General features: G+C 57.7%; 1 protein-coding gene across 2 annotated transcripts; it reads left to right on the top strand.

The window, feature by feature from the left end:
* Window positions 1–1,385: 1,385 nt before the first annotated feature.
* LOC102448870 (C-type lectin domain family 2 member B-like) lies at window positions 1,386–23,407 on the top strand. Of its 2 annotated transcripts, none has more exons than XM_075913777.2 (6): window positions 1,386–1,534; window positions 12,765–12,967; window positions 14,107–14,205; window positions 16,598–16,773; window positions 20,999–21,102; window positions 22,701–23,407. In XM_075913777.2, the coding sequence occupies exons 2-6, from the start codon at window positions 12,892–12,894 to the stop codon at window positions 22,849–22,851; spliced, it is 606 nt and encodes a 201-aa protein (XP_075769892.2). In that variant the 5' UTR covers window positions 1,386–1,534; window positions 12,765–12,891; the 3' UTR covers window positions 22,852–23,407. The 2 variants fall into 2 exon arrangements, with proteins under 2 accessions (XP_075769892.2, XP_075769894.2); XM_075913779.2 differs by lacking the exon at window positions 1,386–1,534 and adding an exon at window positions 8,425–8,563.
* The last annotated feature ends 1,480 nt before the right edge of the window (window positions 23,408–24,887 follow it).

The raw sequence follows: 24,887 nt of genomic DNA on the forward strand, positions 1-24,887 counted from the left end.
TTCAGCAAGGGGCGGGACTCGCTCGTTTCTGCTCGGGTTCCCAGACCCGCCTCGCCAGACAGGGACCCGGCCTGGCCGCTGCTGGACGGGGGGATGTCAACTGCGCCCTGCAGGTGCCTAGTGCGCCAGTGTAGCCGACCGCAGGCCGGGCTGTAACTTCCCGGCGGGGGGTCCGAAGCAGTTTCTGTAGCTGGGAGCTGGTTTGACAATCAGAAGACGTTGCCCCTTCCACCGACCAACCCCCCTCACCTGATTAAATAAATAGGCAGCGGGTTGTATACAAAGCAATGGAGACATTTTTCACACATGAGACTGTGGCACTGTCATTGCGGTGAAGGCCAAAAGTGTAGCTGGATGCGAAAAAGACATGGCTGAGTCCCTGGAGGGCAGGCCCATGGGTGGCAATGAGCCAAGGTCGGCAGGGCTGTGAGCTTTGCTCAGTGTCTGAAATCTGACAAAGTGGGTCTGCCCCACAAGAGCTCATCACCTAATAAACTATCTTGTTAGTCTTTAAAGTGCTACATAATTTTTCCTTTTGTTTTACCAAGATCAGACTAACAGGGTGACCTCTCTATTACTGTTAATCTTTTCCTGTTATTAATGGGTGCAGTGAAACGGAAGCAGTTCCAAGCAGTTCCAAGCTAATGGACTGAACTGTGGGTCACACCCTCGGCCTGGGCTGTGCCTTTCCCACCCTGGTGCCCCACAACTTAGGTCATACTCCCCACTCACTCTCCAGTTTCTCCTTGGCCACCAACTTCCAGGCCTCAGAGCAGCATCCCGCAGCGCAGCCACCGGAGGGGCTAAAACGTCCCACCAAGGGCAGGAGAGAGACTCCACTAGCTGCCCTGTGAAGACTGTCACTGAGGGGGGACCCCACACATTTGGGAGGGGCGCTATTTTAAGGGACACCGTCATTGGGCGAGCTAATCACTTAGGGAAGCCCAGGCAGCTGCCCCTCTCCTTGCTAACCCGCGCTGGGCCTCCCTTCCAGGAGCTCGTGATCTGAGTGGGTAGAGCCGGGCAAAGCAGCTGGGTGCAGCGCGTGGGGGTGAAATGCAACAGGCGCGGCGGCCTCTCGGTGACAGGTTAATTACGCCCAGGGCGGGGCGAGACACTGAAGGTCGATCCCCTGGTTCTCTGGCCGGGTGCTGCCCCCTGCACTGGGCCCGGGCTGTCTGCTCCCGGCACGCATGGGTGGGAGACTTAAGGGCTTTGTCCTCTTTCAGGGATTTGGCACGCTTTATGCTAATCTGCTCAGTATAATATCAAATGTCCCGCCCTCCCGGGAAAGTTCAATGAATGGAACAGCTGATGCAGGCAGGCGCCTGACGCCTTGTCCAATCGAGCAGCAGTAGGCTAATAAAGGCCACGCCCCAGGCTTTTTTGCGCGTTTTCCTGCTTTAGTCCTGGAAGGAGACGTGCCTGTGCATGGAGCGCGCGGGCTCCCCCTTCAGCTGAGGCGCCAAGAGCGGGGGATGGAGCTGGGACGTGATCTGTCCGGGCTGCTGCAGCCGCGGTGTCCCTGGTGGGGGTGAGCTGCGATCTTCCCGCGCCGCAGTGCCCTGGGCAACTGACCCCCTCCTCCCCCGCAGCAATGGGGATGCTGGAGCTGGGGCTGGTGGGGGGGCGGAGAGGGGGGTTATTCTAAAGATCCCAGTGTTACAGCTACAGCCCTGTTGTTATTTTGACAGCCCCCAAGGGCAGGCTTTGGGGGCATCTCACAGCGCGTGTGACGAGCTCAGCTCCGATTTGTCCTACAGCAGCAGTTGGATCTTGGATCCAGTTTTTGCACCATTTTTACACCGATTTTTTTTGCATTTACCCAAATCTGAGGCATCGGGATAAAAGTCGCCCCTGCAAGCCGTTTGTTAGAGCCCAGTGGGATTAGGAGGAGAATTGGGGGGGGGGGGGTGGACGAGGGAGTGGGGGTGAATGGGCAGAGCTCAGTCAGGTGGGGGTGTTGGGGGAGGGTGGGACTTTATCAAGAGCTGGGGGCTTTTTAAAAAAAGCATTTTACCAAGATGTCCCTTCAGCACAAGTGTCCCAACTGGCTCTAGGAGGTCCAGTTCTGCCAAAACTTCCTCCCAGGAGACAGCCCACAGAGCCTCAGACCAAGCATGTGAGAGTCTTTGCAGGAGTGGAGCTGTAAGATTGACTCTTTTACCTCACTTGCATTTTACTTGTTAATCAGTTCCCATGCTTACAAAACGGTCCTTATGCTGCTCTTGCCTAGGCTCAGTGCAGTGTGACTTGTTTAGTGTGAAAAAACAAATGTATTTAGTGTGGTTTGAGCATTAGCCTGCTAAACCTAGGGTTGTGAGTTCAATCCTTGAGGGAGCCATTTAGAGGCAAGGACCTCTGCATTCAGTGGGCAGCTTCTTCTTACCATAACTTAATACAGGGTTGGGTTTGGTTGTGCCATGCCCAGAATGGGGTTGCTTCTCAGGAAACCATACAGGAAAGAGACAGAATCACCCAGCAGGTGAAAGGGGCTGGCTGGGGATGCGCCCCTCCCTGGATCAGGACCGTCCTAGGCAGCCCCAAACCTCCCATCCCCCCCGCTGTCCTCTAAGGAGCCAGAGGGGGCTGACACTTCCCTCCCAATCCTAGGGGAACATTGCTGGCTGCTCCCCTTGGTCAGGGAGCCAGGGGAAAGTGCAGAGTTTGCTGCATTCCTCACTCTGGCTGGGGAGTGCAGGGGTCAGACTAACCTAGACCTGCCCCAGCATGGGGACATGAACCCTTTCTCTGATTGTGCCTGCAGGGACCACAGACAGGCGCTTTTCATGTGGCCCCAAGTTGCTGCAAAGAGAAGGGGGCTGAGATCTCCTCTCTCCCTTGGACCCCTCCTCCCCAGCTCCACCCCCAAGCAGTGACTGAAGTGAGGAAAAACAGAAATTAACTGAGTTACAGACCAAACCACAGGGCTCTTATTTTGTGACGTAGGGAGCCATCTGCTGGCTGAAACTTGTCACATGTTGACTGTAAATTTGAGAGAGCAAAGCAAAACTGATTTGAAGTTAAGAACAGAGCAAAACTGGGTACAAATCTTCTAGTTAGTATATAAAGGAAAAAAAAATCTGCAAATGCCAGTTAAAGCCCCGTTTGAGTTTATATGTAAATTTAGAACAATGAGGAGATTAGACAGCGCGATAGTTCGGACACCAACATTGCAGTAACAGATGAGACATACTTCCCATGCTATCGCACGTATCTTTAGTAAACAAAAATAAAATCTGCGGACTTTCTCTCACAGACCATATTACTGCTGTTATTTATGTTATTATTTATTCAGTGTTTGGACCTGCCAGGAAGGCAAAGGGACTGGACTCCACCTCTCGAGGTCCCTTCCAGCTCTAGTGTTCTATGATTCTATTTTAGTCAATCGCTTTTCAATAAAAATTAGGATTGTCAAGCGATTAATCACAAATAAGTTTTAATGATGTGATTAATCGCACTGCTAAACAATAATTGAATACTGTTTACTTAAATATTTTGGTTTTTTTATATTTTTAAATTAAATATATTGATTTCAATTACAATACATAGTGGACTGTTCTCACTTTGTTTATTTTTTATTACAAAGACTTGCATTGCACAAACCAACAGCTAGTATTTTTCAGTTTCCCCATTACAAGTACTGAAGTGGAATTTCTTCATCATGAAAGTTGAAGTTATAGCAATATGTAACCATGTAAAAAGAAAAACAACCAAAACCCCTGCATTGAAAAACAAAATAATGTCAGGCTTTAGAGTCTACAAAGACCATTCAGTCCTACTTCAGCCATTCCCTCAGACAAACAAGGTTGCTCACATTGAGGGGAGATAATGTTGCTGCTTCTTGCTTACGCTCCCCAACCACCGGCAGCCCCCACACCAGCACTGCCAGGCTACCCAAAGTTGCTGTGGCCAGCCTGCTTGCATGGCCTCACCTCCCCTCCTATCCCTGGACTGGGCCTGGAGAGTGCCGGTGGGGGAGGGTTGTATGGCCCCAGCCTCTGGCCCCAGGCTGGCCTCCCAACCTACAGGTCAACCCCCCTCCAGCCCAGACCCCCTGCCAGGTCCCCCCACTTCTCAAGGCATGGGCCTGTAAGGTCTCCCTACCTCTGGGATGGACCCAGGCAATGCTGGGTAAGTCAGAATCATAGAACCCTAGAACCGGAATGGATGTGGAGAGGCCATTGAGTCCAGTCCCCTGCCCTCAGGGCAGGAACCAGCACCGTCTAGACCAGGGGTTCACAACCTGGAGTACACGTACCCCCAGAGGGTATAAGAAGCTTGTCAAGGCGGTACGGGGAATATTTGGGGTAAATAACTAGATGATCCTAACTGAAATATTCCAAAAGTACTAGTGTTAGTGAAAAAAGTTGTGGATTCTAGAATCTAGAATTTTTCCTTTCATATTGAATAGGGGATACGGGAAGGTTTACTAAAAGCCAAGGAGGCACAGGGACCGAAAAAGGTTGGCAACCCCTGGTCTAGACCATCCCTGACAGGTGCCTGTCCAACCTGCTCCTAAATATTTCCAGTGATGGAGACTCCACAACCTCCCTAGGCAATTTATTCCAGTGTTTAACCACCCTGACAGGAAGCTTTTCCTGATATCCAGCTTAAACCTCCCCTGCTGCAATTGAGCACATTGCTTCTTGTCCGGTTGTCTGAGATCTATTCTTTTTTTTCCTCCCTCCTTCATGTGAAAGCTGCTGTCATGTCCCCTCTCAGGGTACGTCTAGACTGCAGAGTGTTTTAGGAGTACCAGAGGTATCCCGAAAAATCTCCGCTGCATCCAGGGAACACGTCTGCTCTTCTGCTTCTTTTTTTTTTTTTTTTTTTTGCTGAAGCGCAGAGGCGCTCTTTCGGAAGCCCTGTTTTCCTCATTCCATGAGGAAGAAGGGATCTTCTGAAAGAGGAGGTTTTTCCAAAATTTGGCCCAGTGTAGACAGGCCAAATTTTGGAAAAGCCTTTTCTGATAAAAGTATTGGAAAAAGGTTCGCATATTGTGGAGCACAGTTTGCATACACTTTTCCAAAAAAAAAAAAAAGTGTGGTGTAGACATAGCCTCAGTCTTCTCTTTTCTAAACTAAACCCAGTTCTTTCAGTTTTCCTTCATAGCTCCATGGTTTCTAGACCTTTCATCATTTTGGTTGCTCTTCTCTGGGGTTGCATGTGCTTTGGTTTACACACCTGATTAGCCCCACTCAGAGGAAGTGGGTGTGGCCCACAGAAAGCTCATCACCTAGTAAAATATCATGTTAGTCTTTAAAGTGCTACATAGATTTTCCTTTTGTTTTAGCAAGAGCAGACTAACACGGCTACCTCTCTATTATTAAATCAGTGGGATAATTTATGGGCTTCAAGTTAATTATGTGCAAGAGTTTGCAGAAATGGGCGTTTAATTTGCAGGATTTATGACAGTGAGCCTGTCCCTTTGGCTTAGAGAAGTGACTATACAAAATATATTTCTTTGGGAGGGAAAAATTGCCCCTGAATGTGTGCTTCGAAGCTAGGAATTTTATTGCTGGTTTTGGCTATTGCCAAAATTTGCCAATTTCTGAGCAGAGGTTTAAGAAATAGTCATTTAGAAGCCTTGGCTAGGTCGAGGTACTAAGAACGATTTTGACTTTTTGGCACTGCATATTGAGAGTTAGAGTTTCACAACATAATCTGTGTGTTTAAGCGCTCCATTTTGTAAATAATCTTACTCTTTAACTTACTCTATTGTAATCTCTTCTGCAAATATGAAAGGGGGAAAATCTTAAAATGATGTTACAAGGTTTCTTTTCAACTCATTTTTGCCTGGGTTTATGATTATTATTTGTTGCTATTTTGGATTTTCAGTTTGTCTTTGTGCTTCAGCCGAAATATTAAGCGATCACTTCTTGCTTCTTGTCCTATCACCAGAGGCCAAGGAGAATAATTGTTCTCCCTCTTCCTTGTAACATCCTTTAGATACTTGAAAACTGCTATGATGTCCCCTCTGTCTTCTCTTTTCCAAACTAAACAAGCCCAGTTCTTTCAGTCTTCCCTCCTAGCTCATGTTTGTAGACCTTGAGCAACAAAAATGATTCTTCTCTAGACATTCTCCAATTTCTCACAACTTTTGAAATGTGTTACCAGAACTAGACACAATGCTCTGAGGCCTAATCAGCGCAGAGTAGAGTGGAAGAACACTCTCGGGTCTCGCTCACAACACTCCTGTTCATGCAGTCCAGAATCGTGTTTGCTTTTTCTGCAACAGCATCACACTGTTGACCCCTAGTTAGCTTGTGGTCCTCTATGACTCCTAGATTCTCTTCTGCAGGGCTCATTCCTAGACAGTCGCTTCCCATTCTGTATGTGTGAAATGGATTGTTCCTTTCTAAGTGGAGCACTTTGCATTTGTCCTTATTGAACTTCATCCTATTGATCTCAGACCATTACTCCAGTTTGTCCAGGTCAGTTTGAATTACGACCCTGTCCTCAAAAGCACTTGCCACCCCTCCCAGCTTGGTATCACCTGCAAACTGGAGCCCCGAGCACTGGTGGCTCCTTCCATCCTCCAGTGGGGCTGAAGCTCCGAGTGCCAGTGACTCTCCTTCCCCAGTGGGGCTGAAGCCCCAAGTGCTGGTAGCTAGGGTTGCCAGGTGTCTGGTATTCACCCGGACAGTCCAGTATTTTCACCTCCTGTTTGGTAAAAAAATTCAGAGAATACTGGACACCTAAACTAAAATGCCGGGCACCTGGCAAGCCTACACACACTCAGCACCCGGCCTGCGCCCCCACCCTTTGAGGCCTCCCCTGGCTCACAATATCCCCAACCTCCCGGCTCACAACATCCCCAATCTCCCGACTCCAGCCCCCAAGCTTACCTGGTTCCCCAAGGCTACCGGCACAAAATGGCTGCCAGCCAAAAGACCTAGGGGAAGCAATGCTTCCACCTGGGTCTTAGTCCTTAACTGCTCCCCTGTTCCTATCCCTGCACTAAATTGTAAAGGGCTTTTAATGCTGTTTGAGTCCTTTTTCCTCAACAACCTTGGTCTCCCCCCTCCCCACCTTTTTCCCTTCAACAGATTTTTTTCCTGTTTTTTTTTTTTTGGGGGGGGGGGGGGGGAGTGGTGTTCCGTATTTTTGTTACAACCATCTGGCAACCCTACCGGCAGCCCCCCGTCCTGTATCAGGCATGGGGAAATATGACCACTCTACTTACAGTAGCCCCACTAGGGGAACTCTTTGCCAGAGGATGTTGTGAAGACTAGGATTTTTAACAGGGTTCGAAAAAGAGCTAGATAGATTCATGGAGGTTAGGTCTATCCTTAGCTATTAACCAGGATGGGTAGGAATGATGTCGCTAGCCTCTGGGTGTCTTGAAATGGATGACAGGAGAGGGATCATGTAAAGATTACCTGTTGCGTTTCTTCTCTCTGGGGCACCTGGCATTGGCCACAGTCAGGAGACAGGATACAGGGATAGATGGACCTTTGGTCTAACCCAGTAGGGTGTTCTTATTCCTCTCCTCCAAGTTCAGAGCTTCAGTGTGGAGGAAGGATGTTAAATCGTGGTTATCTGGCTAACTGTGTAGTCGATAAGAGGGCCCTCTGCAGAGCCACAGTGGGAGCTGGACGGAGCCAGGACTGAGCTCTGGACCATGGCGGCTTTGCGTTTTAAATGTTATAAGAGCCACTGGGCTCTTCCTACATTTCAAATACTGAGGAGCAGCATCCCAGACTGGTGTGAACTGGGACTGCTTGAGCCTGGCTCATGCCAGATCCAGCAGCCACTGTGTGGCAGTCTGGGCTGGCCATGGGCTGGGGTTGCTGCCCCGCAGTCTCCCCTATCTCCTGCTCTGTCTGATAGAGGGGGCAGAGTTCTGGGGTAACCGCTCTCTGGCTCTGCCCTCTGCTGCCTCTCATACTTGCTTAGGCTTATTGAGTAGCCCAGGACTTGTTTACATCCCCGATGTGGGGCAGGGCTGGGCAGGGGCCTTAGGGAGTGGGGGGGGGGGGGGGATGCCAGGCTGGTCCGTTTGCTGCTTTGTGTGGTGGTCACTGCAATGTGCTGCCTCCCAACTGCGCAACACCCCCCCACTGACAGGCAGGTCTGAGGGCACAAGCAGCACCTGGTGCGAGGGGCAGGGAGAACAACTCAGCCCCCGGGAAGTCAGACTCCGGGGCGGTCCCAGCCTCCCCACTTTGGTTATTAGTGAATTAAAGTAACCTCCCCCCCCCCACACACACACACACGCAGGTGGGGGGCTGGGGGGGGTCCCACGGCTGGAAACTGCCACGCAGCCGGGCCCGCTCACCCACCCACCCAGCGGCCAGGCCCGGCCGGGCGGGAGAGGCGGATTGCGGCGAGGGAGGGGACGCAGCAGCTGCGGCATGTCCAGGAAAACAGGCGCTGCCCTGCGAGGCTGCCGCGCTGCGCGCTCATAGGGCGGCCCGGCTCCGTGTCACAGCGGCCCCCGCCCCTACTCCGGGCAGCACCAATCCCGGGGCTGGCAGCGACAGCGGGCCTGGGACCTGCCTCTGCCCGCCGGGCTCCCGCTGGATCCGCAGGGTCCCTCCGCGCTGTCGAGGGGCTGGTGAGAGCCGGGGGGGGGGGGAGAGACACACACAGGGGCTCTGCGCCGGGCTGCATGGCGCTAGCGGGGAGAGCGGGGGAGGAGGGCAGGCAGCGGACTCACCCCATGGCGGGAGGGGATCGCGCGGACCCCAGGATAATGGGGGGGTGGAGTCTCCCCATCTGCCCCCCACCCCCCACCCCGGCCGAGCAGAGTTTCACTGTGGCACAGTGATAGAAATGTAGCCGTGTTAGTCTGGGGTAGTTCAAGCAAAATGCAGGACAATGTAGCACTTTAAAGACTAACAAGATGGTTTATTAGATGATGAGCTTTCGTGGGCCAGACCCACTCCTCAGATCAAATAGTGGAAGAAAGTAGTCACAACCATATATACCAAAGGATACAATTAAAAAAATGAACAAATATGAAAAGGACAAATCACATTGCAGAACAGAAGGGGGATGCGGGGGGGGGTGGGAAGGGGGAGGAAGGAAGGTAAGTGTCTGTGAATTGCTGATATTAAAGGTAGGGAGAGTGGGATGTTTGTGAGTTAATGGTATTACAGGTGATAATTGGGGAAACTGTCTTGGTAATGGGTGAGAAAGTTCAAAGTCTTGTTAAGTCCTTGTTGGCAAGTGTCGAATTTACACTTTTCCGAAGGGGCTGCAGTTCCGCCCGGGCCCGCTAGAGGCCGCTGTGGGGCCAGGGCCTGCGAATGCAGCCGGGTTCGGGGTGGGGGACACAAGCGACTCTGAACTGCCCCAGCTCCGATCAGCCCCGGAGCCAGGCACCTAAACCGTAACCCCCTGCCACGGAGCTGAGGGAGGGAGAACGGGACTGGAGCGGGTAGAACCCGGGAGCCTCTGTAACCTTACCCTCTAATGAGTGCGCTCCAAGTGTCCCGCAGAGAGTCTGAGTTGTCCTCTCTGTGGTGTTCCTGTTCAACATTCCTAAAAGTGAGTGTGAGAGAGAGAGTCTGGAGGGGGCAGGACTCCAAAAAAAGGTCTTATAGTTCTGTAGTTTTTGCCCCGTTTCACCTTGTGACTTCTCAGCCTTTAGGTTGGAACCGGGTCACATTTCCAAACTTTTTTTGTGGCCACAAAGGCTGGGAACTAAAGATGTTAAACTGGGCTGTTCAAGTAAACACCTAACAACTTATATTTTTAGTAGTTATATGTGTGTGGGGTAGGGGGCTACAATTGCCTTCTCTCCCCTGTCCAGAGGTAGCCCTGGCTCATCCCTTAACCATTGATATGTTTACACCCCTACTAGAAAAATGCTTAATTAAAAAAAAATTAAAGTCAAGGTTCTCTTCTAATTTTTTGCCCTAAGGAGCCGGCAGGGGCAGTTTTTTCTTTTTTTTTTCTTTTTTTTTTCTCCACAGGCAAAGGGATGAAAGACTTATTTAGGCTTGAGAGCAAATAAACAATTTGGCTTGTCCGGTAGTTGTTGTGGTGGGTGAGTTACTGTTCCACTTTGTGACTAAAAAGATGGCTCCTGGAAGTCCCAGGCAGTGTTCCCTATGGTCTGGGTGCTTGTGAGACTGCACAGGAGAGATTCCAGTGCTGCCCAGCTGATTAGCAGAGGGCCCAAAACTAGGTTCTGTTTCTACTGGTGGTGCACATTTGTACATGCCTCAGTGCACAGAACCAAATTTATTCTATATGTGCATGACAAATCCACACAATGATGGAAAAATCTTGTTCCAGTTTGGGGGAGTGCAATCTAATGGTCAGAGCACATTTTAAACCTAATTCTGGGAGAAAGCTGTATAGCAGTTAAAACCCAGGATGCCTCGGTTTTATTCCTACATCTGCTACTGACTATGTGCACATAGCATGGTGAGAGTTACTGCTGGAGACTTAATTGCTGTAGCAAGCTCACCCAAAGCCCCTTGATCTCTGAAGAACAGATTCTGTGCAAGTGCAAAGACTTGATCATTCGTTAGTGTTTGCACAGGCCTTTGAATTCCTTACATCACATTTTACCTTGCAAACCCCTCTACCGTTAATCTCCTATGGCAGGTTGGGGGCAGCCTACTCATCCGAGTCAGTGATGTTTATACACTTGCTTGGCTGCTTGTAGGTGGTGGTGTGATGGGTCTTTCAACTAAGGATGTTAAATTTCAGTTAAATGAATAGTCAAGTAGTTGCATTAATTCTTATCCTATAGTCTCCAGGGGCTGCCAGTGGGCTCCAGCCCTGTTCCCAAGGAGCCTGCTGCTGCTCTGTGCTGCTCTCTCTGCATCAGAGGCAGCAGCGAGGGGAGCCGGTTTACAAACCAGCTCCCTCTGCGGACCCGGCTGCCTGTCGCCCTGCGCTGCTGCCTTTGATACAGAGGCAGCAGTGTGGGGTGGCAGTTGCCTCTGTCCGGGGAAGGTCTGAGCTCCCAGGCCCAGCATGAGCCAGAACTGATCTGGGCTGCCAGTCTGCCTGACTGCCGATACACTTTAAATGCAGAGCTGCAACAGGGGCAGGTGACACCGCTGGACTGCTGGCCAGCCTGCTAAAAAATGTACTGGAGGGGGAAGGTGTTTTGCTGATCGGTTAATCGACTACATTATTACCTCCCTACTATCTACCCCTGAGCATGCTGCCCTTGAATTTAGAAACCAGCCAAAGTGTAACCGGACAAGGTTCTCTGCAATGGATCAGTGACAACGCGACTTTGGACCTAGTGCTTTAATTGCCTTGATGTTACTCAGTCCCCCGTTTGCCCCTCTCTGTTGCTTGTGTAGCTGCTGCTCCCCCTCCCCCCCCATCTCCCTCTCCTCCTGGTGGGTTTGCTGCTTGCGCTTGAGTGCAGGAGTGTGTGTGGGCGGGGGGAGGGGTTTCTCTCCTCTCCACAGGTTGGGGCCAGTCACCAGTGAGCAGATCCTCATGCGGGGGGAGGGCAGTTCTGGAGTAGAGCAGGTCATTGAAGCCCTGTGGGGGAAGACAGTGAGGGGACTCCAGGGGGGTCAGTCACCATGGCACTGCCACTGGCTGGGGTTGGATGCTGGGCAGGGATTGAGAAACCACAAATCCCCCCCATTCACAACCCTCTGAGCAGACCTGGGGCTGATCCCAATGCCCCCACCCCAGATAAGTGGAGAGGCCCAGGGTGACAAGAAAGCTGCTAGAGGTAGGGAGGTGGGGTAGGTCCTCCACTGGCCATATGAGGAGAGGCTAAAGCGACTGGGACTTTTCAGTTTAGAAAAGAGGAGACTGAGGGGGGATATGATAGAGGTTTATAAAATCATGAGTGGTGTGGAGAGGGCCAATAAAGAAAAGTTATTTATTAGTTCCCTAAGTAGAAGAACTAGAGGACACCAAATGAAATTAATGGGTAGCAGGTTTAAAACTAATAAAAGAAAGTTGTTCTTCACACAGCGTGTAGTTAACCTGTGGAACTCCTTGCCAGAGGAAGCTGTGAAGGCTAGGACTATAATAGAGTTTAAAGAGAAGGTAGATAATTTCATGGAGGTTAGGTGCATAAAAGGCTATTAGCCAGGGGATAAAATGGTGTCCCTGGCCTCTGTTCGTCAGAGGCTGGAGAGAGATGGCAGGAGACAAATTGCTTGATCGTTGTCTTCTGTCCACCCTCTCTGGGGCACCTGGTGCTGGCCACTGTCAGCAGACAGGATACTGGGCTGGAAGGACCTTTGGTCTGACCCAGTACGGCCGTTCTTATGTTCTTATGTTCTTATGTCCCTGTGAGCTGAGTGTCACTAGCAATGTGAATGGGAAACTGGTTACCCATAAGCCTCACCCTTAGTAAGTGATACGTATCAGGTACCCGGGAGCAGTCCCTGGTCCGCAGCCTGGAATACGCTGGGCCCCACCACTGGGCTGCCAGCCCTTGTCCCATTTGGGACTGGAAATGGCTGTCCCACGCTGGGGGCAGGAAGCAGCTAAACTGGAGCAGTTCCTGCCCGTGATGGGGGTGAGCCCCAGTTCAGCGACCCCCAAGCTAACAACCCTGCCTGCCCATCAGTTAACCAGTCAAATATTAAGTTTAACCAGTTAACAAATTACACCGAATTTTACATCCCAGGAGAGATTCCAATGCTGCCCAGCTGATTGGCAGAGTGCCCACAGCCGGCAGCATTTGTTTCTGCTGGGAGCGCACATCTGCACATTGTGTGGTGCACAGAACAAAATTGATTCTGCACATGGGTGGAAAAAGAATTAGAGGAAACATTGTCCCTGACCTCTCCTGCTTGTTCTGTCTCCGCTTCCAGCTCGACTGGGCAGTCCGGAGCAAGAAACCCACCCGGCTGCACCTGAATCAGGCCCATCACCAGAGAGGAGCCGAGCCCGGCCCAGCGCCTACAGCAGCGTCCCCAGCCCGAGCATGGCTGACAGACCATGGGAGCAACAGATAGGGATATTGAGAGCCAAGTGCCGCTGCAAACGCTGCACCAGAAGAGGGGAGGGGAGCCAGGTAACGGGGTGTTGCTGCCTGGGACTGGGCTGGAGAGAGTCCCTGAGACAGCCTGGGGCTCCAAAGGGCCATGTGTGGGGGCCAGGGCCTCCTTGTCTTCAGCCTCTGGCCCTGCCTCTTCCCCCTTTTCCCCTCAGGGCTGGCAGCTGGAGCCCCACAGGGATCCCAGGCAGTTGCAGGGAACCGCTGGGTGGGGAGGTGAGAGCAGCGCCTGGCCTGTATCCCTGCACTCTGCCCCGCCCCCCAGCTCCCTGTCCACAGCAGATGGAGGGTCTGTGGTTGCCCATCACCGTGGCTCTTGCCATGGCCTGGCTCCGAGGCCCTGCTCCCCAGCCAGAGCCAGTTTGTGATAACAGCAACAAGGGCAGCTGTGGGGAGCCATGGACCCGGCTTCTCCACTGGGGGGCAGGGCCTGCAGGGGCAGGGACACAGACCTGGGGCTGCTCCCAATGCCCCCGCCCCACATAAGTGGAGAGGCCCAGGGTGACAAGGAAGCTGCTAGAGGTAGGGCGGTGGGGTAGGTCCTCCACTGGCCTAATGGGTATGGCTCAGCCTCCAGAGCGTGAGATTGTGGGTTCAAATTCCCGCCCCCCCCCTTCCCGGCTGCCTGGCTGGTGATGGGGCTCTGGAGGAAAGGGTGGGGCCAATGAGGGGCCCTGGCTCCCCACATCTGGGAAGGTTCCACTGCCCCTGACACAGATGCCCCCCAAACCCACCGCAGCAGGAGTTGGATCCCCTGGGGCTCACAGGGCCCCGATCCATGGCTCCCAGGGACTGGCTGGACGTGTGGCTGGCAGGGGCCGTTTGGGCTGGTAGGTCAGACCCCCTGTGACAGCCTTGGCCCCTCTTGGCCTGGCTCCTTCTCGGGCTACGTATTGCCTGGGTGAGACCACAGGGACCGGCACTGGGTGGTTGGGTGGGCTCCTGCCCCTAGAACATATGGATCCTTATCTCTGTGCCCTGAGCTGGCTGGCCTGGCTGGCAGAGCCGGGGGAGGGACTGTCCTGCCAGCCCCAGCTTGCCTGAGCCCCTGGGCACCTCTCTTAGAGCATCTGGGGTGAGGCGGGAGGACAGAATGGGGCATGTTCTAGGGCAGCCCCAGCCTGCTGCTGTCATTGAGATGGGTCCCTCTGTTTCAGAGCCTCACGGTTACTCCTTGACATGCAACTCCAGATGGCTGGTAGTTACTGTTGCAGTCGTGATCTCTGGTCTTCTCATCGCTGTCATTGTCCTGGCAGGTGAGAACTCGGCTTCCTCGCCCCCCACCCCTGCACATCCCACCCCCCCTACAGCTGCCCCAGTCATAGCGTTTCCTCCTGGCCTCTCTGGCTCCTGTCCCTGGGACAGAGGGTACCTGAGGGATGCTTCTCCCAGAGCCACCTCCTAGGCCCTGCCCATGGCACTTGCTGTGTGGGGAGGGTCTGACTAACACTAGTCCCCTCCCCCCCCAGCCAAGTCCCCTCCCCCCCCAGCCAGTCTCTGAGCATGTGGGGTCCCAGTGACTATCGCTGGGCCCCAAACAGTAATTCACACCTCTACAGAGGATGGGTGATTGACAGGATGGGCACAGGGCAGCAGTGAGCTGGGCCTCTGCCTGCAGCCTGTCACCCTGAGGTACCAGCCTGGCCTCCCTGCGTCATGCCCAGGGCCGGGCTGGCAGGTGTTGTCTGTCACTGGAATGAGCTATGGGGCCCAGCACAGACACCCCCTCTAACGCCGTGTGACACCCACCAGTGAGTGACCTGGGCAGGGCCCCACAGTGCTAGTGCAGAGAGGGTGTACTGGTGACCAGGTGAGTGTGGGATCTGGGATCTGGTCCCTGGAGGATTTAGCAGCTGGCAGGGGGTGACTCCAGGTCTGTCTGCACTGGGACTCCTCTGTGCCGATGGTACTGACTGATGTGTTACCAATTTGCATCAATTCAACTGTAAGTGTGCGGCGGGGTGCGGCGGGCTTGCCCTGGTGCTGATCACTGCAGTAGGTGACCAGAGTGGGACATGCTGCTCTTGCACGTGTGTGCGAGGGGTTTGCACTGATGTATCTGCTTCACCATCCTTACCAGAGCCAGCTGCCCTGGTGCAAGCAGCATAGGTTCACAGTGTAAAATGAGATCTGTGAGCTTGGGGTTACTCTCCCTGGCATGTGCAGGCTGCCCCAGAGCGCAGTAGGGCCAGATGGTAGAAATGGCACCAGTTGGACCTTGTGGTGCCCGGGCCCATCAGAAAGTACAAGAAGGGGCCCACAGGTCTGGCAGCCTTTCTCCTGGGGGCCTGTATATGCCCATGTGCAGCTCAGTGCAAGGTGTGAAATGTGAAATCGTGCCCCGCACACCTGCAGCTGCTCCCTGGAACGAGGGACACAAATCCCACACTGAGCCGCACCAGGGAGCAGTGTCTGCACTACCCCCGCTGCTTCCTCCGCGTGCGAGCACCAGCACATGCAGCACCCAGCACCATGACATCATTAGGGGTGTGCAGGCCGGTGCACGACCTATTCGTTCTTTGATCTCTGCTGCCACAGGGGAAGGCTTCAAAACCAGCTACAGAGTCACTGTGGTGCAAAGGAGCAAGTGCACAAGGTGGCTGGAGGGGTTTGTGGCAGACCCCTCCCCATGCCAAGTTATGGAGGCTGAGAGTGGGCAGGAGTGGTTGTGGGGAGGGAAATCCCGAACTCACATGGTGTTTGGAATGGGCTAGAATTTAGCAACCCCTCCATAGTGAGCCTGAGAACCTGCCTCTGGCTCTTCACCTGCTGCTCTGACCCTGCCAAACGCTCCAGAGGGTGAGTTATCCCTCCTCCCCTCCCCCGTGTAACCCTTCCTCCGGCACTGCAAGGGCCACACTGCAGGGAGGCCTCAGTTTTCCTCTGGATGCTGAATTAGCAGGAAGCAATCTCTCTGTATAAGGAATGCATCAGGCTGCAGCCACCCTGTGGCCATTTGGTGTCCCTGATTGCCTTACTCGGCTGCCTTGTGTGGCTCTGAATGTGCCGCTATTGGCCTTGTGGCTGGGCTGCTCTGAGCTGTCCCTGCCCCCGGGCTGGGCATGTCCCTTCCCGCCCGGAAAACGTCTCCCGCCAGGCGTCTCCCTCGCCCTGCGTCTAGCTGCGCTGGGAGCTCCGGGCTGCAGGCGCTCGACCTGGCGAAGGGCAGGGAGTTTGTTCCCATCCTCCCCTCAGCCCCTTCCTGGGCAGCCCAGCACAGAGCAGGGGAGGGAAGGGGCAGTGGCCCAGGCGAGCAGAGCTCCTCAGGGAACCGGCTTGGCCAACCCTGCTGAACCCGCCTCTTACCCAGCCTGCCAGCTGCCGGCCTGCTAACAGCCCCTCCCTCTGCAGTTCCCTGCCCACCCCCTGCTCTGACCCACAGCCTGGGCCCAGCCCTATGGGCTTAGACACACGAGCCCATTGTCAACTGCCTCCCTGTGGAGTGTGAACTGAGACAGTGGCCCGGTGCCATCGGGTCAGAGAACCCTCCCTGTGGGGCTGGATTACCAGTGTCCTCCTGGCTCCCTCTTTCCCACGCCCACAGCGGCTGCCCGGTGTCAGAGGAGTCTCAGCAGCCTGGGGTGCCGGGATCATTTCTGCCACCCATGGGCAGGTCCCCTCACCCCACCTGTTCCTGTCTCATTTCAGTGCTGTTATTTGGGTGCGCTCCAGCTGTGCAGGGCCCCTGGTGCCCAGACAGCTGGGTCGGCTACCAGGGGAAATGCTTCTATTTCTCCGAGGGTGAAGGGAACTGGACCTACAGCCGGAGCAACTGCTCTGCCCTGGGGGCCTCCCTGACTGGGATCGACAACGAGCAGGAAATGGTGAGAGACTCGTCGCTCTGGCCTGGCCTGGGCTCAGTGGCTGGGTGAGAAGCCGCTCAGAGCCAATGGACTTTCCAGCCCTGAATGCCCAGCCGGGCTGGGCCCAGGGCCCCTCTGGTGTCAGTGATGGGGCCGGGGGGGGGGGCGGGGGGATCAGCCACTGTCAGGCCTCTGAGCAGGAGACACCCCTCTGGGGCTGGCCCGGCCCAGTGTCTGCTGGGCTGCCTGGGGCTGGAGGGGGCTAAGACCCCAGCGCGGCTGGAAGAGCCAGTGCCCCAGGGTAAAGGAAGGAGCAGCCAGCTGAGGTGGGGGAGGGTCCTCTTAGGCCTGGTCCCTCCCAACATCACCTGTTCGGATCAGCTGGGCTCTTCCCTGCCCCAGGGAGGACTAGAGGGAGCCCAGCTGCAATGGAAGGCAAGGGTTTTGCACAGAGCCTGGCCTGGTCTAAGTGGGGCTTAGGACCCAGTAGTTCCCAAGAGCGGCCCTAGCCATGCGGAGGGAGGGTTAATACTGAATTACAGTGAACCCTCGCTACTTCGCGGTTCGACTATCGCGGATTCACGACTTCGCGGACTTTTTCATTACATTATGTATATACGTGAATCCGCGATGGTCGAACCGCGAAGTAGCGGTTACCAAAACTTTAAAAAGCCTCCGGGGAAGCCGGCGGGGGGGCATCCCAGGCGCGCCTGGGCTGCTCCCCCGCCGGAGCCCCTCCGCGGCTTTCAAAGCCTCCGGGGAAGCCGGCGGGGGGGCATCCCAGGCGCGCCTGGGCTGCTCCCCCGCCGGAGCCCCTCCGCGGCTTTCAAAGCCTCCGGGGAAGCCGGCGGGGGGGCATCCCAGGCGCGCCTGGGCTGCTCCCCCGCCGGAGCCCCTCCGCGGCTTTCAAAGCCTCCGGGGAAGCCGGCGGGGGGGCATCCCAGGCGCGCCTGGGCTGCTCCCCCGCCGGAGCCCCTCCGCGGCTTTCAAAGCCTCCGGGGAAGCCGGCGGGGGGGCATCCCAGGCGCGCCTGGGCTGCTCCCCCGCCGGAGCCCCTCCGCGGCTTTCAAAGCCTCCCGGGAAGCCGGCGGGGGGGCATCCCAGGCGCGCCTGGGCTGCTCCCCCGCCGGAGCCCCTCCGCGGCTTTCAAAGCCTCGGGGGAAGCCGGCGGGGGGGCATCCCAGGCGCGCCTGGGCTGCTCCCCCGCCGGAGCCCCTCCGCGGCTTTCAAAGCCTCCGGGGAAGCCGGCGGGGGGGCAGGCGCGCCTGGGCTGCTCCCCCGCCGGGCCCCCTCCGCGGCTTTCAAAGCCTCCGGGGAAGCCGGCGGGGGGGCATCCCAGGCGCGCCTGGGCTGCTCCCCCGCCGGCTTCCCCGGAGGCTTTGAAAGCCGCGGAGGGGCTCCGGCGGGGGAGCAGCCCAGGCGCGCCTGGGATGCCCCCCCGCCGGCTTCCCCGGAGGCTTTGAAAGCCGCGGAGGGGCTCCGGCGGGGGAGCAGCCCAGGCGCGCCTGGGATGCCCCCCCGCCGGCTTCCCCCGAGGCTTTGAAAGCCGCGGAGGGGCTTCCGGCGGGGGAGCAGCCCAGGCGCGCCTGGGATGCCCCCCCGCCGGCTTCCCCCGAGGCTTTGAAAGCCGCGGAGGGGCTCCGGCGGGGGAGCAGCCCAGGCGCGCCTGGGATGCCCCCCCGCCGGCTTCCCCCGAGGCTTTGAAAGCCGCGGAGGGGCTCCGGCGGGGGAGCAGCCCAGGCGCGCCTGGGATGCCCCCCCGCCGGCTTCCCCCGAGGCTTTGAAAGCCGCGGAGGGGCTCCGGCGGGGGAGCAGCCCAGGCGCGCCTGGGATGCCCCCCCGCCGGCTTCCCCCGAGGCTTTGAAAGCCGCGGAGGGGCTCCGGCGGGGGAGCAGCCCAGGCGCGCCTGGGATGCCCCCCCGCCGGCTTCCCCGGAGGCTTTGAAAGCCGCGGAGGGGCTCCGGCGGGGGAGCAGCCCAGGCGCGCCTGGGATGCCCCCCCGCCGGCTTCCCCCGAGGCTTTGAAAGCCGCGGAGGGGCTCCGGCGGGGGAGCAGCCCAGGCGCGCCTGGGATGCCCCCCCGCCGGCTTCCCCCGAGGCTTTGAAAGCCGCGGAGGGGCTCCGGCGGGGGAGCAGCCCAGGCGCGCCTGGGATGCCCCCCCGCCGGCTTCCCCCGAGGCTTTGAAAGCCGCGGAGGGGCTCCGGCGGGGGAGCAGCCCAGGCGCGCCTGGGATGCCCCCCCGCCGGCTTCCCCCGAGGCTTTGAAAGCCGCGGAGGGGCTCCGGCGGGGGAGCAGCCCAGGCGCGCCTGGGATGCCCCCCCGCCGGCTTCCCCCGAGGCTTTGAAAGCCGCGGAGGGGCTCCGGCGGGGGAGCAGCCCAGGCGCGCCTGGGATGCCCCCCCGCCGGCTTCCCCGGAGGCTTTGAAAGCCGCGGAGGGGCTCCGGCGGGGGAGCAGCCCAGGCGCGCCTGGGATGCCCCCCCGCCGGCTTCCCCGGAGGCTTTGAAAGCCGCGGAGGGGCTCCGGCGGGGGAGCAGCCCAGGCGCGCCTGGGATGCCCCCCCGCCGGCTTCCCCGGAGGCTTTGAAAGCCGCGGAGGGGCTCCGGCGGGGGAGCAGCCCAGGCGCGCCTGGGATGCCCCCCCGCCGGCTTCCCCGGAGGCTTTGAAAGCCGCGGAGGGGCTCCGGCGGGGGAGCAGCCCAGGCGCGCCTGGGATGCCCCCCCGCCGGCTTCCCCGGAGGCTTTGAAAGCCGCGGAGGGGCTCCGGCGGGGGAGCAGCCCAGGCGCGCCTGGGATGCCCCCCCGCCGGCTTCCCCGGAGGCTTTGAAAGCCGCGGAGGGGCTCCGGCGGGGGAGCAGCCCAGGCGCGCCTGGGATGCCCCCCCGCCGGCTTCCCCCGAGGCTTTGAAAGCCGCGGAGGGGCTCCGGCGGGGGAGCAGCCCAGGCGCGCCTGGGATGCCCCCCCGCCGGCTTCCCCGGAGGCTTTGAAAGCCGCGGAGGGGCTCCGGCGGGGGAGCAGCCCAGGCGCGCCTGGGATGCCCCCCCGCCGGCTTCCCCGGAGGCTTTGAAAGCCGCGGAGGGGCTCCGGCGGGGGAGCAGCCCAGGCGCGCCTGGGATGCCCCCCCGCCGGCTTCCCCGGAGGCTTTGAAAGCCGCGGAGGGGCTCCGGCGGGGGAGCAGCCCAGGCGCGCCTGGGATGCCCCCCCGCCGGCTTCCCCGGAGGCTTTGAAAGCCGCGGAGGGGCTCCGGCGGGGGAGCAGCCCAGGCGCGCCTGGGATGCCCCCCCGCCGGCTTCCCCGGAGGCTTTGAAAGCCGCGGAGGGGCTCCGGCGGGGGAGCAGCCCAGGCGCGCCTGGGATGCCCCCCCGCCGGCTTCCCCGGAGGCTTTGAAAGCCGCGGAGGGGCTCCGGCGGGGGAGCAGCCCAGGCGCGCCTGGGATGCCCCCCCGCCGGCTTCCCCGGAGGCTTTGAAAGCCGCGGAGGGGCTCCGGCGGGGGAGCAGCCCAGGCGCGCCTGGGATGCCCCCCCCCGCCGGCTTCCCCCGAGGCTTTGAAAGCCGCGGAGGGGCTCCGGCGGGGGAGCAGCCCAGGCGCGCCTGGGATGCCCCCCCCCGCCGGCTTCCCCCGAGGCTTTGAAAGCCGCGGAGGGGCTCCGGCGGGGGAGCAGCCCAGGCGCGCCTGGGATGCCCCCCCCCGCCGGCTTCCCCCGAGGCTTTGAAAGCCGCGGAGGGGCTCCGGCGGGGGAGCAGCCCAGGCGCGCCTGGGATGCCCCCCCCCGCCGGCTTCCCCCGAGGCTTTGAAAGCCGCGGAGGGGCTCCGGCGGGGGAGCAGCCCAGGCGCGCCTGGGATGCCCCCCCCCGCCGGCTTCCCCCGAGGCTTTGAAAGCCGCGGAGGGGCTCCGGCGGGGGAGCAGCCCAGGCGCGCCTGGGATGCCCCCCCCCGCCGGCTTCCCCCGAGGCTTTGAAAGCCGCGGAGGGGCTCCGGCGGGGGAGCAGCCCAGGCGCGCCTGGGATGCCCCCCCCCGCCGGCTTCCCCCGAGGCTTTGAGGATCCTACTTCTACTTCGCGGATTTTCATCTATCGCGGTCGGGTTTGGAACCTATCTACCGCGATAAACGAGGGTTCACTGTACACAGAGCTGGGCAAGGGGGAGGGGAAAATCCCCAGCCACCCCCTGGGAACACTCAGAGCCCCTCTGTGTGCACCTGGGATTCCCTGCCCAGGGCCCTGACCCACCCCCCCTCCGCTGCTCTAGACTTTCCTGCTGCGCCATAAAGGCAAACTCCACCACTGGATCGGCCTCCGGAGGGACCCAGGGCAGCCCTGGAAATGGGCCAACGGCACTGAATTCAACAACCTGTGAGTCTTTGCCCCCCTCTCCGTGAGCTCTGCTGTCAGTGGAATCTGTGTCCTCACGTAACCAGTGTTTCGCTTGTAAGATGCACATGAAAAGCACCACTGCTCACACCCACCCCCACACCCACCCTCCCAGGGAACTTCCTTTTGGACTCCCGTTTATAGTGACCCTTGAGTCCTGCTTTGCTACCTTAGCCAGTTATTTTACTAACCAATTGTAACCTGCTGTATCAGAATTAGCGAACCAATCATACCCCTCGCCCTTAGTAGATTTACACCTAGGAAAATGAATTACTCTGCAGAGAGAAGCCATTAAAAACCAGACAGGTCACAGGGACACCCCCGCTGGAGTCAATAGCCAGGTTTGAAGCCTGGCTGGTCGTCAATGAAAGCCCGAGCCTCTTGAGTGACAGCACCGAGGGGCTGGATTCACAAAGGGATTTAGGTGCCTAACTGCCCTGGGGGCGGTTCCAGTGTCCCACAATCAGGTGCCAGTCCCAGAAGGAATGTTCAGCCAGTCGCCTCTAAACTCCATAGGGCCTGAAACGTGCTTGGTGCCTCCGTTTTCACAGCAGCTGTTCTCCGGGGCCTGTTCCTGCCTCACGGCTTGGTGCTGCGTGGCACGGGAAGGGGACGTGCTCCTCCACCCAAGGCCGCTGTGGGGCCCGGACTGGCAGGCGTGCGCAGAGCAGCCTCCGCTGGCACCTGGGCAAAGTGGGGAGGGCTGGCTCCATGCTCCCAGTGGCGGGACTCAGGGCAGCCAGCCCTCGGCGTGGCCTGGAGTGCAGCTCCCCCTCCCCCGACCTTGACCAATAACTCTTGGACCAGGCAAATGTCCAACCCCAGCCCAGAGAGTTATCAGCACTGTGATGCTGGCCTACGTCTGCTGAGGAGGAGCTGCCCCAAGCATCCCAGGGGGTGTTCACCCTGGTTTGTGCTGCGTGGGAACCCACCCCAGCAGAAGGCTCTGGGACGTCTTTGCCGTCCAGTCAGAGCTCGGCTGGGGTGATGCTGCCGAGTCCCCGTACGCAGGTATCTGCTTAAGTGGGATGGGGCAGGGTTCTCCCCTCTCTGCTACCGAGCCCAGCCGCCCTGGAGCCAGAGGCTGGTGGTTTGGGGCAGAGGAGGAGTCCCCAGCCTGGCCAGACACAAAGCTGTTGGGTACATGCCCCCTAGCCAGGATAGGACCTGGGCAGGGAATGGCCACGTGAGGGTTTCCTAGATCCCGTCCTGTTTCCAGGTCTGTGGTGCTGGGATGGTACAACAGCTGCTGTGTTTGTGGGGCTGGCGTTGCCCTCAGCCCTGAAATCTGCACCCAGGGCGGTTTGGGGAGATGGGGTTGGGCTGCTGGGGGTCCATCCCACTCCCGCTGGGTGGGCAGCAGCAACTGGGGTTGAAATTTCCCCCCAGCATAGATGCTTCATGGAGGCCAGTTCATCTTAGAACCTCTTGGCCCTGCTGCCCCCTTCCGCTGGGGTGCGTGGCCGGGTGCTGGGGCAGGAAGGGGAATCTCCAGGGGCTGTTACAGACATGGGGGGGGGAGGGGAGTCGGAAACACCCAGCTTCTGCCTGACATCAGCTCCCTGGCTCCTGTGCTGCAGGTTCAAGATCCAAGGTGGAGGCGACTGCGCGTATCTGAATGACGAGAACGGGGCCAGCAGCTCGCGGTGCAGCGGGGAGAAGTGCTGGGTCTGCAGCAAACCTGACGCATTTACAAAGGGAAAGGAAGCGGCCGTGGAAGGGAGCTCATGACAGTGTCACCCAACTTAGCCCTGGGAAAGGCAGCCCGGGGCATCCTCTGACTCTCCTGTCCTGGTAGGACTGCTCTTTATGAAGAGAAAAGCTGGATGCACATTTCGTCCTGCACCCCTGCCGTGTGTTGTGTCTGCCAGTGAAACTGCTCCAGTCCACGTGCTCCGTTCCTCGGAAGAAGTGGGTTGTGCCCATGCAAGTTCATGATACCTCCTGTAGATATGTTGTTGTTAGTCCATGTCTGCTCTAGGAAACTATTTTGAAATTACTAAATTCAATTTATGAATTTTTAATTTTAAAAAAAATTCAAACTAGGGCAATGGTTCTCAAACTTTTTAGCCCATGGATCACCTGGCTCTATGTGAACCTTTCCACGGAGCACCAGTTGCTAATGGACACTCTCTGTTAATTACATCACTACACTGGAGATATTTTTCTAGTGATGCAGCCAGGGAGAAAGGTTTAATTTAAATTAATAAACAGATTAAGCATTTTAATTTTCTCATGTTAGTTTATCAAACGTCATTTAAACTAAAATATGAATTTATATCCAACAGGAAAAAGTTTGTGTGTTTGTTTTTGTTTTGTTTTGTTTGTTAAATTATGGCCAATGTAGGGAGTCTTTTTTTTTTTGTCAGGGCCACTGAGCTACAGCCATCTCAGTGGGGGACCACACAAGAAAGAAGAAGCAAAAAATCCCCCCAAAGACCTCTTCCAAAACTCACCCAATCCTCACTGATATGGCCCCCAAGGGAGACACCTCACTCCTCTGGCACTCCAGCACCACGGGGCGAAGAGAATTAAAGGAACAGGGAAGACTGAGGTTCAGGGCTTCCCATAGGCTAGATTTGCTCTTCTGGGGTGCCAGAGTTAGTGGATTTTATGGATCCCTTTAGGCTCTAGAGTGGGCCGAAAATGAGGGGCTCAGTGTGTGGGACAGGGCTGACAGCAAGTACGATAGGATGAGGTGCAGGATCTAGGAGGGAGGTCGGGTGCATAAGGGGGTGAGGGTGCAAGGTCTGGGTGGGAAGTAGGTTGCAGAAGAAGGTTGGGAGTAGGGTATCTGGCCGAGGGTAGAAAGATGGGAGCAGAGAGTGCCTGGGGTTATAGCTGGGGGGCAGAGTGGTTGAGGGGGTTCAGAGAGATGGGGGCAGGGTGCTCCTGGGAATAGGGCTGGGTCAAGATGGCCAGGGATGGGCCAGGGAAATGGAGGGGCAGAGCAGTGCAGCAAGGTGGGGGGTAGGTGGGTAGGTGGCCCTGGGGTATCTAGCCCTGCAGTGGACGGGGGCCTGCAGAAGTCCAGTCCTTGGCACCCTTGGGGGCTGAGCCAGTGCTCAGCCCCTCCCACAAATTGAGTCCCAGTGGGCGCAAAGCCCCCCTCCTGTGTGTGCAGGTTCCTCTGCCTCAGTGTCGCCTCCTCTCACCACTGCCTGCCGTGGTGCAGCCCAATTTGCTGCTGGGGGATTGCTCGTGCACCACGCGAGCTCCCCCGCCGGCTGAGCTCCATGCAGCCCAACCTGCTGCCTGCCCCACAGGGCCAGCTGAGGGACGCTCCACTCTTTCCATGCCGGCAGTGCTCTTCCATGTGCAGGTCCATGGCCCGCGCAGGTGGGGAGGGGCGAGTTGCTTCACCTGCGAGCTGGAGCTGCAGACTCGCAGCCACATGCCGACTGCAAGGCTGGAGCAGCAGCATGGGCTTCCCACTACATAGGGCAGGGGGAGGGGAAGGGGAGCTCCGGCCATGGCAGTCCACAGACTGCACTTTGAGAAGCAATGAGATAGTGTGTCCCCATCAAGGGAGACTTCTCCATGGTGCTGCAGGCCCTTGTGGATCACAACATCCATATGGGATGGTCAGGAAAGGCACAAGACAACCACATCTTCTGAAAGGCGCAGGCCGGCACTTTCTTCCCCGGTCTCACTGTCAGTCAGGGAAGTGGACGTGCCCATAGTGATCCTGGGTGATGCGGCCTATCCCTTGCTCCCTGGCTCACAAAGCCCTGCACAGGCAGCCTGGACCCACCGCAGAGCACTTC

The sequence above is a fragment of the Pelodiscus sinensis genome, chromosome 19 (genome assembly GCF_052426305.1).
Source record: "Pelodiscus sinensis isolate ZL-2025 chromosome 19, ASM5242630v1, whole genome shotgun sequence".
Lineage (NCBI taxonomy): Eukaryota > Metazoa > Chordata > Testudines > Trionychidae > Pelodiscus > Pelodiscus sinensis.